This window comes from Schistosoma mansoni, chromosome 4 (assembly GCF_000237925.1).
Source record: "Schistosoma mansoni strain Puerto Rico chromosome 4, complete genome".
NCBI lineage: Eukaryota > Metazoa > Platyhelminthes > Trematoda > Strigeidida > Schistosomatidae > Schistosoma > Schistosoma mansoni.
In genome coordinates this window covers 25,741,237-25,756,920 of record NC_031498.1, presented here as the reverse complement: position 1 = coordinate 25,756,920, position 15,684 = coordinate 25,741,237, and the positions used below count along the sequence as shown (strand labels likewise).

General features: G+C 33.9%; 1 protein-coding gene across 1 annotated transcript in view; it reads right to left on the bottom strand.

The window, feature by feature from the left end:
- Nucleotides 1-15,684, bottom strand: part of Smp_149120 (putative insect origin recognition complex subunit) — a gene marked incomplete at both ends in the record, with an annotated part of 67,229 nt that overhangs the window by 40,205 nt on the left and 11,340 nt on the right. The window contains 2 exons of the mRNA XM_018797312.1: nucleotides 7,845-8,078; nucleotides 13,976-14,633. Of these exons, the coding sequence (XP_018652366.1) occupies nucleotides 7,845-8,078; nucleotides 13,976-14,633 (892 nt within the window). The remainder of the gene's footprint in view (nucleotides 1-7,844; nucleotides 8,079-13,975; nucleotides 14,634-15,684) is intronic.

The window sequence follows — 15,684 nt, the reverse complement described above, 5'->3', positions numbered from 1 at the left end:
CATCAGATTGTAGGCGTTTTTTAGTTCGTCCCTTTTGATAATGAAATTTGTGCTGATGACGTTATTACGTAAAACAAAGAAACCTCTTCGACCAAACTATCCAGCTCAGAGAACGAAACTCCACCAGAAGCATTCAGACTTTTATTGTTTATTTATTTGTACTAACATATAGTTCAACAATAAACATAATCTATAGTCATCGTTGGACATTACGATAAGGCTGTTCTATAACAAGGATGAATTTAATTGATCAATTCTTATCTAGTTGTATATACTTGAGTTCATTTTATAGTGTGGCCCGTTAGTCTAACTCCAATTTGGATGAACAGATGACGATGATATGAACATAAATCTTCTATTTAACTCCATATACTACCTAGTCTAACCCCATTTGTGTGACGGCTGTGATAAGAAGACAAATACAAGTGACATTGAATGAATTTATTTCAAGCACTCGTTTATCCAAACACAAATTCATTGTAAGAATCGGGAAAGCGAAGTGAAGTGGATAAGGCAACTCGATTTGATCAAGCATGACTCGATATTTATAGTCAGACAAAAAAATAAGCTACAGACATGCGATGAATAGAATAAGCAATACACACACACATACACTCAAATAAAAACAGTCAAAGTTAATAAGCGAATAATTGACAAGGTAAAAATGTGACTTAAAAAAAAGAAGAATAAAAAGGGTCTGTCCAGAAGCTAGAATAACCCATATGGGCTTGATATATATCAGTCAGTCAGTCACAACATAGAACTTCGTACGTATGTACATCAGTTCGAGTTGCCATACCACATTAGCACAGAGATGGAGTTGTCGATTCATATCCCATAGTGGTAGAAGTAGTAAGAGTATAAGCATATAGTATTAGATACTACAATAGCGTTAGTACTCCATGATTTCATGAAGGATAGATAATTGTCTTCGTGAATAATGACCACATTTATCAGGATATTATAATGAATACACACAGTCGATCTTTTTTAATTCCTAATTGCTTGTTTATAGACTTGAATGGATTATATCAATCTTAGGAACTAATACATATATATATTAAAGTATACTCTAATCAATCATCTATTATACATTAAATAGACCATAATGATACTTTTGTTGAATGGCTTCTGTCAAGTGTTTGTGTATTTATGTAATCATTAATAGACTTCTTCGATTTCAATCTTATTTCTTTCTGTTCAGTGTTAGTTTCTTTCTTTGTATTCAATCTTCTTCAATTGTATTATTATAATTGTTGACATTAACTAATTTCAATGTTAAAAGAAATATATACAGAAATGAAAAATTGATCATTGAATGAAAGATGTCAGTTTCAATTATCTATTCTAGTAATTATTCTTTTTGATGAGTATATGAAATACAAATACTACATATATACTTATAGAATATAAGAGAGATGTTTATTCAGGGCAATATATTTTTATTTTAATAGTTGAGATCATGAATCAATTGAAGCTAGACGGACGTCTGGCCGTCTGCACACCATATTCAAAAGGCGATGATGGATAACTTGTAACTCATTAGAAACTAATTAACATCTACGAATATTTATTTATGAAAATGCTTAAAATTGATAAACAGAGGATACCTAAAGAATAGGTACTATGATTTATGAATCTGTAAAGGTGACTTCAAATGTTTTGATATTTGAAACCGAAGAACTAATCACATCAGTATTGGGCCATATGATTGCATTGCATTCTTTCAGCCAGGTCTTACCCATTACTGTTAAGTCTTAGCCTTGTCTTCTGATCCTAAATTACTAACCCTAACTCCTAACCCTAAACCATTACTGTTTTATACAACCAAATCGATCATTTATATCACCTGAATTTTAATTGACTGCAAATCGGCTTTACATCTCACAGGTAATTTGAGGAGCTAAATATTTGTCCAGGTTTCCATCCCCTGTTATTAAGGAAATACTGGTTTAAGTACCCTAAAACTGAATGAATGAATGAATGAATAAAGGAAAGTGTAGAAGATGATATATCGAAACATTGTTCACTCAACTGTTTAGGACTTTAACAGTTGAATTTTATGGACTTAACTTTCCTATCCATTCTGGTAACTTTAATTGGACTCAAAATGATAACTCACCATTTAAATTTCTACTAATCTAAAAGTTGTAAAACTGGACATTAAATAATCATTAACTCATAGGGGAAAGTGTATATAGATTATATGCTATTAGACTAGATCTGTTTCAATAATGATATATATATCTATATATATATCATATGAGAACATATGCTCACTAGTGACTGGCTCCACGAGATACCTTCTGGAGTTCTAGTGAGAAGCAGTTGCAAGTGGAGTTCAACAATGTCTGTTGTGATATAGTAACTCACTGAAACATTGGTGAATGTGTCGCTCAATTTCGTGGGTCGGTTGAAGTTAGACATTAACACCAGTGGATGTCGGCTCAGTGGCCTAGAGGTTAAACATTCGCATGCGAGACTGATAGGTCCTTGGTTCGAACCTCGCGAGAAGGGATCGTGGATGCGCACTGTTGAGGATTCACATACGAGTACAAAACCATATACCTATTTATATTCGATAATTTGATGTTTGATTTTATTTCCTTGAGAAACTTTGGACCAGATTGCCAAGCGAAACCTGGGATTTACTTCAAATTCATTCGCTGAGATTTTACAAATATATTCTTCTTCCTATTTAGTGTCTTACATCAACTGGGCGCCCAAATACTGTGAAACTATTCACTCTAATTTAGACGAAAGTTCTTATATAAATCAATGTTAATGTTTAGAAGAAAAACACACCGGATTAAGTTATTATCAATGAAGTTACATGGACAATTTGATATTTTCTATTAAATGTCATTGAAGTTATAAATTACATTTTCTTTTTTAGTACTTTAGTGTTGTAATAGAAACTGGATCACTGTACTTTATAAGTAGAAGAATATTCTAAAAAAGAAACGACATTGTAGTTAATTCGTTCTGTTCTTTAAGTGTTTTCATTTAACATGAAGACCACACAAATGACATTGTTAGTAAGAATGTTAGTAATGATAAGCTGTACCATTTTCATCTAATTAAGTATAATCTCATAGTTGAAATCGTGAGTCAATTGATGCTAGACCACCATGGAAAACCTGGAAGCACTGGAAAGCCATTTCGTCCTGTTGTGTGACTCCTCAGCAGTGCGCATCCATGACCCCGCCTCGCGAGATTCGAACCCAGGATCTACCAGTCTTGAGCCAAAGCACTTAACCGATAGACCACTGACCTGGTATGCAACGGTGTTAATATCTAACCTCAACCAATCCACGAAGTTTGAGCAGCCGTTCACCAATTGTCTTCAGTGAGTTGATATCTCACAAAAGACGTAGTTGAACTCCACTGGCCGTCCAGTGCTTCCACGTTTTCCATGATGGTCCAGCTTCAATTGACTCATGATATCAACTATGAAAATACAGAAATCTCCCAAAAACCCTTTCTGATTCTAAGTATAATATTTTTAAAAGTTGTTTATTTCTTAGAATTATGAAATATATGTGTACTTTGTAAAAATTACTCGATCATAATGGCTGAAAATTTAGAAATTGTGGTGTGAACAGTGAAAGAAGTCATGACAAACAACGGAAGCTGTTTTTGGGGAAGTTATTTCACTTTATTATAAGTTTGTTGTATACTAAAATTTAGTTTTGTCCCTGGTTTATCCTATAAATCATAAGCTTTCGTTTGATGTATGATTCACTGTTATACCCTTTTTTTTGTTACGAAGCTATTATAATTTAAACATAACATTTGGTATTCCATTTCTTTACACTTATAACCAGTTTGGGCATAATTGTATTTTTTTTAATTGCTTGTACGTTGTGGTTATGTTAGTCATCTATTTATTGATATGTCTAATCTGAATCGGAATTGGCTATCGGAAGCTGGAATAAATCAAATAGTGTTCCAGTTGGCTAGTCTTCTCTCGCTTGTCAACCAATCAGGTGATAAAATAAATTTCGTCTCTCTAATCAAGGTATTTAGTGTCAATTCGTACTCACACATTCTAGTGTCAAGGTTAAACCAATTAAGATGGTGGTTGGAGGTGGTCAAGAGGAAACTTTGGATCTACGTTTCGTGCTACTTAGCAGTCGTCAGCGAGGTGAACATGTAATCCCTGACAGATTCTATCCCATATCACCCAGCTTCACAGTCAGAGACGTTGCCACTGAGCTATCCGGGCCGCGGCTGCGATCGATAAGATTCGATGTGCACTAAGAAGGACGTGACATACATGGTATTGATCACCACCCAGTGATCAGTCAATTGTTTAACCAGTTAACCTATCCTGTCAAGGCCTTAATGTAGATCGAGACAATTTTTCTCCTGTATATTATTGGATAGACTGATCAAGGAAGTAACAACTTGTAACCTCCTAAGATGAATTTGTATTACATATAAGTATTTCTTAATTGATTATCTTTTTTGATAAACCGCGTCAACTGACTAGAATTTTTCAAAATTCATGTTATTTTCTAAATTAACGTTTTAGTTGTGAACTAAATTCGGAATCAAAATTTTGATTGTCATACAGCTTATGGAAAAGTGTATTAGGTTGATATAAAAATGTCAATTTTTGTAACGTTCAAACAAAAAGCATAATAGATTCACTTCCCATCAGTGTTTGGGACTGTAATTATTCAATCTCTTATTGTAATATGTGCATACTGTGCGTATTTCCTTAAGTCACAAGCGTTATAAGCAAAGATTGATGGTGACCAGCAGTGAAATCCAAGACGCACGTTTCATCCTATTTTGGATTCGTCAGCTGGATGTACCTGCATCTTAGAGTTGATGTTCACTCCGGGACTCGAATAATAATATTTATGATAGTTGTAGAAATAAACTTTCAAGAAAACGTTAGTATTGAGTTAAGCATGAGATTCGAGTTGGTGACTCCATGTTTTCTAAAAAAAAATCAATGAGGTAATGTATATTTTACAGAAATAAATGAAATGATTCATTTGTTGAACGTGAACATCATTAATGAATAGTTAAAAACTACTTTATCCTAAAAATTTCCAATATTGAAAATTTAACGTATACGAATGGTTTGCCCTACCAGTATACAAATATTTCTATTATATTAAAAGCATCAAATTAAATGTGTCGATAAATAGTCGCTCTCAAATGCCCTCGTACTGCCAAGAGTGGGGAGAGTCCGTTCTCCCTCTCGAAATGCTCTCACATGGCTACGCTTATATAGCCTCTGACAGGGAAGTCCTACTCACTGCCTTCTCGTCGCATTACTGTTGTTTACGAAATTGAGAGGACGAAAAGCGAATGTCCGGTGCTTTAACCGGGTTGATGGACATGGAAAGTCCATCCAGGGGAGTTGGAAAACCCTGATTCCAAACCAATGGTGCACATGGGCTCCAGTATTCTGAGGGAACAAATGGCGTATGAATCAATCGTTGATCACCGGCTACCATGGGACTGCATCTCCTTACGATGTTCCACTGCTTTGTGGATCAGATCTTTAGGTCAAAGGTTCCGTGTGTGGCCCCTTAAGAAAAACACATACTTCCGTTTTGGCATCCGGGCAATATCACAGCCCTCACTCGAGAATATATTGGCAAAATGTAGGTATCATTATCAAAGTTTGATTTGATAATTTCAAATAAATTGAGTACTGAATAGGTTGTTATAAAGAGTATAATATTTTTTTAATATCAAGATGAGTAGAAAAATTATATTTTCTAACGTTTCGCAACTCAGTGTAAGCCTCTTCTTCAGAGAATAAGTGATAATAACAAATTACCTATTAAAATTCTTTTTTTTCAACGACTTCATTCCAATTTAAACACCATATAACGATTTCTTTTATAGAGATCTTTTTTTGCAATAAACTGGATGAAAACATAGAGTACAGTTTAATTTTCGTATAAGAACAAGAAATCACTAGCTTTATAGCAAAGATGGAAATTGGCTAGCAATGGAATCCAAGACGCGCGTTTCGTCCTATTTGGGACCCGTCATCTGGATGTACCTGTATCACAGAGTTAATGTTCACTCTAGGATTCGAACCTAGTAACGCTCGCTTCAAAAGTCATCGCGTTATCTACTGAGTCCGTATAGCCATCTGTTTTTGCAATATCGTGAAGTTTTAATTCACTTGGTATTGTTTACTTATATCTTCCCATTGATATTTAGAACTTCAATTGATCAGTCTCTTGTTAGACTCTATCTATCTTTACTTATAAAACTTATGACTTCAAGCAATATCGAGGCAGTCCTCACAGGATTTACATATACCAATAAGAGGTTGATCAATTCCAGTCCTAAATATAAGTAAACAACACCAACTGAAGAAATCACTCATTCTTCAATGTATCTATATCTATATAATACAACTTGACTTAATTCATTCAAGTAACCATTAGTATTCATCATTATAAACACATATCATTCATTTATTAAAAATTACATTTTATTTACAAATATATAAAAATTCATAAATATATTACTTATATCTTATTCATAAATAGTATATATACATTCATTTAAATAATTTTTCAAAACACAATGTATTTTATAAAATTCAATGTTCAATAAATAGTTAATTAAATACAATAATAACCATAGAGTAAACTATGTAGATTATAAAGGTAACAAAGAAATTAAGGTTTTTCGGTTTCCCCTTTTTTTTTGTGACTGTACAAGTAGTGCATATATATATGTATATATATTGTAGAATACTTTTTTATATGATTGGATTTCATCAATACAAGGGGGGGGGGTAAAGAACAATTTTTTTGGTTTCTATGCAATAAATAATTACATAATGGAATTATTGAAATGGAATCTCTTTTAAAATTATTATAATCATATATCTATGCATAGCAACAACCATTAGTAGTTTTACATTTCACTCATCAAATCCATAGAACAATTTCGATTGGATCGGTAACGTGTTTCCATTCAAATCGATTTTATTCATATTTTTTTCCTCTTTTTTTCTTTGTTTTTTTTTTAAAAAAAAGAGAAAGATAAGCTAAATGCAGTGTGGATATAAATTGGGAGAAGTTAAAATGAGAGAGGGGGGGGAGAAAAAAAAGAGTCTTTTTTTTCTTTTTTTTAAAAAAAAATCCCCATACTAATTACATCATTGTAAATTTAAACAAAACTACCTTCAGTATTTAAAGGTTTATTTATGCTAGTATTTCCTTTATCATCATATATATTATGGGTATCATTCTTATGATCATTGATTAATGATGAATCTTTTTTTGGTGAAATCAATGTTACCATCTTTGAATGACGTGTAGTTTTAGATTTTTTCTCTTCTCCAATTTTTTGATTTGATGATTTGTTCATATCATTAGTAGGGAGATTACAATTGGATAAATTATGGGTACATTCATTAGTTGTTGGGTAATTGGGTAATGAATGATTATTATTATTATTATTATGTAATATGTTACATTTATTTAATGTAGGCATAAGTTTATTACTACTATTGTTAGTGAATATCATATCAGTATTATTATTATTATTATTAAGCTTCTTATTAGATTTGATTGTGGACATGTAAAACTCATCAGTTTGGCATAAATTTTCACATGATGATATTTCATGATTATCAGATAGTTGAGAATGTGTCAATGGTTGTAATTGAAAAATATCTGGGAATATAGTATGAATATTACTACTATTATTGTTGCTATGACCACCGCCACCACCACCAGCACCACCACTACTATTATTATTATTATTATTGTTAGTTGTAGTAGTATGATTTTGTTTCCCACTATTATTATTATTATTGTTTGGTTTTGATGATTTCAATTGTGTTTTACAATTTAACTGATCATATGGATTTAAGAATGATTCAATCGGTTGTTGTTGTTGATCAGATCTCATCCAACTACAAAATAATGGTGAAGTTTTATTTAATAGTCTATTATCATCATCACCACGATGAAATGATGTTAAAGTTTGATATTCATTTCTAGATGATATTGGTATATTGTGTGTAGGATCATTTTCACGTATATCACTTTGTGCTAGTTGAAAACGTACTAAACGACTATCTATAAGGTTATTAAAAAAATAAGTAAGATAAAGTAATGAAAAGGCAGTTTAAACATAGAATAAATATGATGGATATAATACAAACTTCCTTTTTAAATCTAATTTCGTATAATAAACTTCAGAATTAACAATCATAACTTTCATAGTGTATATAGAGATCGGCGGTTTCATCCTAGTGTGAACTTCCCTAGAAACGCGCATCTATAACTTTTCATGTGGGAGTCAAACTCAGGAGTTCCGGTCTAGCACGCAAACGCAAACGGTAGTTCGTGACCATATTCTACTGACTGTGGTGGATAACTATCTCAAAATGAACATGGTTTAACTCTACTGCTGAGAAGTGCCATATTAGGATGAAATGGTCGATCGATGCTTCCGGGTTATCAATGGTTTTTATTGCTTAAAAAACTACTCCATTTCAAGATCATATAAGGAAAGGATAAGAGAAATATGCTTCAAAGAAGTGACTTATAGCCAAAGGAGTAGAAATATGTTTAATAAAATACAGTATAGAAGTGAAATTGTGTCATGGTTAAGAAGATAATTGTAATAATGATCACACTGAACATTCAATTAAAACAGTTTCATGAAAACAGTCAGGGTAAAGATATATATAATGTTTGTATAAAAATTAATTTTATTATGCTATATACATTTGGTTTTTAATATAGACATTAGGATGACTTGAACACCGAGAGATTACTGGAAATCAACGATTTGAAGAGATTTACTTCTTCGTGTTCCGAAACAAGTATGGGATTCAGAGTGTATCTTATTTGATCTTTCAGCCATGATCTCCAAGTTTCTCAATTGAGACTTTCGAATTAAGGAAATGATTGTCTCTATGACAATTGGTTTGAAATGTTAACTACAAACCTAAAGATTAACGTTGTCATTTAGAAGTCAATACAATACAAACAGTCTGGAACTGACGTAAAACATATCTGACTTGTTATTGTTTTCTTTGATGAAAGTTTTTTTTGTATTTTTCTTCGGTTTTAACATAAAATGTAACTATATCTCTTATAACATTTTCATGTAAAGATCTTAACAATATTGAAATCAATACAAATGTTGTTAATAATTGTGAAAATTATTGGAAACTAGTAGAAATGATAAAATAAATAAAAAACGATTAGTTGAAAACGTCAGTCAATTAAAGCTGGACCACCAGAGAAAACCTGGAAGCACTGGATGGCCGTTTCGTTTTACTGTGGGACTCCTCAGCAATGCGCATTCACGACCTCGCCTCGCGAGATTCAAACACAGGACCTACCAGTCTCGCGCCAGAGCACTTAACCGATAGACTACTGAGCCGACATCCGATGGTGTTTATTTCTAACTCCAACCAATCCAGAATGTTTGAGCAACCGTTCACCAGTTGTCTTCAGTGAGTTGATATCTCAATAGGACGAAGCGGACGTCCAGTGCTTCCAGGTTTTCCCTGGTGGTCTAGCTTCAATTGACTCACGCTTTCAACTATGAAAATACTAAATCTCAACAATACCCCTTCTCATAATAAAAGACGATTGGTTATGGAAGATAGAAAGGATAGTTAAAGCCACAGAAGTATGAGGGACTGAAAATACCGTTTTCGCATGCAAAGGTTTGGATTAAACTAGTGGACAGCAATAGTTTATGCTACACATAAGTTTCTCATCTGCATTCACATTGAGCTAACCCTTCTGACTATATTTATGATTTCGAAGAAGGCTTCTGATGAAGCGAAACGGTCAGAATTGTTTAGATGCTCTAAAGGTGAGCTTTTGACTGACTTTTGTAATCGTTTGGGGAGCCAGATAAGATAATGTTTGCAGATGGATTGTGAAAGAGATCGCTTTGGGAGATGAATATAACCTGTTCCACATGAGCAAGTAAATTGATAGACGCATATTGATTAGAAAGGATATCTACTTAAAATCATGTTTGACAGATATAAAATGCTAAAGTTGGTCAAAAAAACTAAGAACAAAAATGTTTCATATGATTCTCAATCAATAGGTTGCGGATTGTATAATCTAAATTTAGACAAACATAATGTTTACTTATTATTAGTGAATTCTGAACAATAATTAAAACATAGAATAGATGGAATGCAGTTAGCATTAGAATTCAGTTCGTACGATTGATTCTATACTTCAGACTCATTAGTTAAATACATCTACATCTCAGGGTTATGTTCAATCCCATATTCGAACCCAGTACCCTTAATTTTAAACACGAACACATTATCCACTTAGCTAAAAAGTTCAGGCAGCTATTCACTTGTGCAAACGGCATAAATTTTAATTTAATTTGTCATGGTTTGGATTATCCCATTTACACAGAAAAGTACTGGGTTCAAACACCGGACTTCGGTGGCTTGGACATGTTTTGAGAATGTCATCCCAGAGAATAACAATAATTCGCCGACACTGGGACCAGTTGGGAAAAGAGGAGAGGTGGTCAGTGTATGACATGTCGTTGTGGTATGAAAGAAAGCTGTACAAGACTGGCTTCTGTTGTTCCTTCCCGACTCCCTGTTTGGGGTTCTAGAGATGGTGAAACACAGTGGCTAGAGATATTATCAGATATGGCTTAGAATAGAAACCAGTGACCATTCTGTTGCAACTTTCTTTTACTTTCTTCATAAAAAATGGACGTAAATTCTTTAACTGGACGAATTCTTTCTGATCATATTTTTGCCAACTGAACTGCTTTACCACATTCCTATTACTTCACTCTCATACACGAATTTCTGTTCGCCGTTCTTCTTTTTTATTATTATATGCACTTCATATTCTCTATCTCTCCACAACCTCATTGTTATTGTATGGCTCATATGTATTCGGTGCCCCTTTGTACCGATGTTTATGTGTTTAAATAATAATATATACATAAATAAATTATATATATATCTATAGTTTACTATCAAGTTGTTGCCACAGAATCAATTTGACGAACATAACCCATAATTGGAATGACGGTGAATAGTTCTTTTCTGTTCTATTTGAATTATATATGAAGTTAATTATTTATTCAGTCAAAAATAGATACATGGAGTACTAAAATGTTTTCTTCATTGCTTTATATATAATTTTATGACAATGGTATTTGAAGTTTATGCACACATGCTGAGATTAGTTTCATTTGTGAAATGATGAGTAAAATTGAACATTGATTTTCATAATTCCCATGTTTAAAGACACTATCAGCAACAACCTGCTGTGGGAGACAACAAACCAGATTCCATCCAGTGGAGGAAAAAATCAGGAAGAAGTGATGGAAGTGGATAGGACACACATTAAGGAAATCACCCAACTGCGTCACAAGACAAACCCTTACATGGAATCCTGAAAGCCAAAGGAGAAGAGGAAGACCAAAGAACACACTACTCCGAGAAATGGAGACAGACATGAGAAGAATGAACAAAAACTGGATAGAACTAGAAAGGAAGGCCCATGACAGAGTGCGTTGCAGAATGCTGGTTGGTGGCCTATGTTCCATTGGGAGTAACAGGCGTAAGTAAGTAAGTAAGTAAGTCCCATGTTTAACCAAAGGCATTTGGACCGAATGTTTTTCTGTTTATTCACTAAGGAAAACAATGCTTTAATTAAAATCTAAAATGTAAGATAAGTTTGATTGATTTAGTCATGGCGTCGTTATGCTCAACAGTATGCGACGCTGATTGAAGTGTCTGGAGTAATATCAGAAGGGGTTTTGTGGATATTATATTAATTTAAATAGTTGAGATCGTGAGTCAATTGTAGCTAGACCACAATGGAAACCCTGGATGCACAGGGCGGCCGTTTTGTCCTACAGTGAAATTCTTCAGCAGTGCGCATCCACGAGTTCTAGTGAGGAGCAGTGACCAGTGGAGCTCAACCAGGTCTGTTGTGAGATAGTAGCTCACTGAAGACAATGGTGGATGTGTCGCTCAATTGCGTGGATCGGTTGAAGTTAGATATTAACACCGTTGGACGGCTCAGTGGTCTAGAGGTTAAGCGTTCTTGCGCGAGACCAAAGGTCCTGGGTTCAAGTGCGGCGTGCGGGATCGTGGGTGAGCACTGCTGAGGATTCTCATGTGAGTACGAAACGGCCTTCCAGTGCTTCCAGGTTTTCCATGGTGGTTTAGCTTCAATTGACTCATGATCTCAACGATTGAAAAATATCTGAAGTAAATTAACATTGAATAAGAACTTTTCTGTCTATTCCGAAGCTTTTAAGCTATTCATTGAAAGCCTGTTAGTAATCACCATATATTTATTTCATAACAAATAATTGATTCCTTGGTCATGAATGTATAAAATCTAGTGGCTTTCTGGACTTAGTTGTTTAGTGGATAATGAGTTGGTATTCTAAGAGAAAGGTGTTGAGTTCAAGACCGAATGTATACATCGTTTGTTAGGATATTTGAACATCTAGCTAAATAGTCACAAATATGACTAAACAATCGTCTTAGGTATCATTCCTAGTCTTTTCATTGTATTGTAACAAGTGTTTGAGTTAGTATTACCTAATAGATTTTAATTAGCGTAGGCATTATCTAACTATTTCTGAATTTATACTAGATCAAAATTGATCTCCAAAATATTTATTAAGTGAGTGAGACAAGTTGTGGAAGGTAGAAAAAGTTCTGAATTAGTCTCATGTAAGTCAGTCAAAGTTTGACATCATTATATAAAACTTATTGAACTAAAAGCCTTCAAATCATACTATCTTGTTGGAAACTGATTGGTTGATAAACTGTAAGAAAGCTCACCCATGAAGTTTTATTGATGTATATTGATAGTTGTGTGTACATAAAACCCGTTCCACCTTGGTGGCCAAAGATTAACGACAAGCTATATGTAATCTAATGACAGAGCGGGTTACAAATTAGATTTACTTCAACACTTTTGAAAGTTCTTTCAGACTTCTAAAAATACATCTGATTGAAATGTACAGAAGAACTAAGAATGACACGTTCAGTATTGCTTACTGTGACACGTTGATAGTACAAATTAAAATATCGCAGTTGATAATAAGCCATGCAAACAAGTTCTATATCCAGGTCGTTCTATCTGAGAAACGGCTGTTTTATATAAGAATCCCACAAACAACGGGAAATTATCTTACGTCAAGCAACGAAATTTTTGGGTGCAGTTTTTTAAGCATTTATTAAAAGCGTCAGTACTACAAATTACTTTCATTGGTCATTACTTCTATTGTTGATATTATCATCAAGTAGAATCTATGTACATATTCTTCTGGATTTTGAAGAATAATCTACAAACAGGAAAGTGCTGGAGAATATTTGACGCTCAGGTGGAGTTGCGAAAAACACTATATCGGACAAAGTGGACTCCTCCCTCATCTTCGCCTACACGAACATCAATTAGTGATTAAACTCCATGACAAACCGTCACTTGTATCGCTGCATGTGGACAACTGTGGACACATAGTCGAGTGGAAAAATGTTGAATTCTTGAAAAGAGAGTATATCAAGAACATGAGAAAATTTTCTAAAAGCTTGGCATTCAGGTCAATCAGCAATCAACAAACACGTCGAAATCGATACAACTTATCAACCATTCAGAAAAATTATGGACAACTGTAGAACGAAGTATCATATCAAAGGGAGATACAATCAAAATAGAGAAGTAGAGAATAACAAGTTACAGGTCAACAATAGTGAAACAAGATCGATGTGTATAGGATAAGCTGAGTTATATGTGGATAAACTCGAACTCTTTACTTCTCCCTGATTTTTTTTTACTGATAATGTTGTTCGGGAGAATAGTACAACCTCCACGATCAAACCATCTAGCTAAGAGAATGAAACTTCATCAAAAGCATTGTGGCCTTTAGAATCCCATGATTTATTTACCTTTTAATTTGATTAAGAAAATAAAAAAACCCTCTTTATAAAACTTACAATTTTTAGAGTTTATTTCATCTTTATAATCATTGAGCTCTTCAAGACTAATAGCTGTTCGTTTCAATGATGAGAATGATTTAGTCATATCTGGTTCAGGTACTTTATTTTGACAATGAAGATTATTAGCTAATGATTTTGAAAATAGTTGTTCTGATTTTGGGTTCTGTAGAGTTTGTCTTTCATTATTAGTTTTCATCGTTTTATTATTGATCTCATTATTTGGTGTTATATCTTGAAATATTCCATTGCCTTCATCATCATCATCATCATCATCTTGTAAACTATAATTCTGAAGAATAAAACCACCAGGTAGTCCAGTGAAAGATGGATTAACACTTGAAACTGGTGAATCAAATAATCGATTATTTCCAACACCAACACAACTACTAGTAACACCAAATGTTGGTAATATTCTAAATCCATGTGATGGTGATGAATGATACATTGTAGTTGGTGTTTGCATACATTTTCGTTGATCTTCATGATTAGAAGTCGGGGATTTACATAAAGTGGTTGTAGGTGACCAACATGCATTAGGATTTGCTATACAACCTCTTGAACGATTAATACCTGTATTGTATATAGTGGGATAGTTACATGGAGTTGGGTAAACAACTGGAGATGTTGAACCACGAACCCAAGGAGCTGTAACAACCTACAATTTTTAAGTAGAGTAATGTAGGAAGTATTAGTTTGTGCTTTATAATCAATGCAAATTAAACTTATAGAATACAATAACTGTAAATATATTCATATGTGAACACTTAATTAGCTTTCTGTTTTAATAAATATTTCCCAAACACACAGCGAAGAAAATTGATAATTTTGAGAATACCCCTTATATCTTACTTACTTAGGTACTTACGCCTGTTACCCCTCCTCGAGGAGCATAGGCTGTACACTAGGATTCGCCATTCAACTCTGTTCTGAAGAATCCTTTCCAGTTGTTTACAGTTTTGATTCATCCTTCTAATGTCTGCTTCCGATTCTCGACAGTGTGTTCTTCGGTCTTCATCTTTTTCGTTTCCCTTCAGGATTACAAGTTAGTGCTTGTCTCGTGATGCAGTTTAATGACTTCCTCAATGTGTGTTCTATTCACTTCCATCGTCTTTTCCTAATTCCCTCTTCAACTGGGAGTTAGTTTATTCTCTCCCATAGTAGGTTCTTGTTGATGGTATCCTGTCAACGGACATTTAGTGTCTTGTGTAAGCTACGGTCCTTCTAGGGTTACTGACGGTCCAAAACCCACACAAAGGAGGAGGGTTGTGCATGGGGTCAGCACCCCTATCCCGTAGAAAACAACCTTACTAAAAAATACTAACCTCTTATATTTAATGAGTGCTAAATAAGAATTCGCAATAATTTCTAACTGCATCTCTAGTGAATTTAATCCTTTAATTTAACAAACGAGAAGGAAATATCCGTTTTGTTTACCATAATGTTTATTCACTTGAAAGATGAATATATACAACAAGTGATCTACTTTCCAGGTCTTTTAGTTTGAAATAGTGGTGGAGAAGATTTGTAGCTCAGGTGGGTGATTTTGATGTAGGTTTGTTCTCTGAGCTGGATGGTTTGGTCGTGGAGCTTTCATCGTCCTTCTGAACGACATCATCGGCACAAACTTCGGGTAGAAGTGAAGTGTTTGAATTTCTCCACATGTGATTCACAGCTTGTCCTGTGCACCTCGATGTCGATTGGTTCTT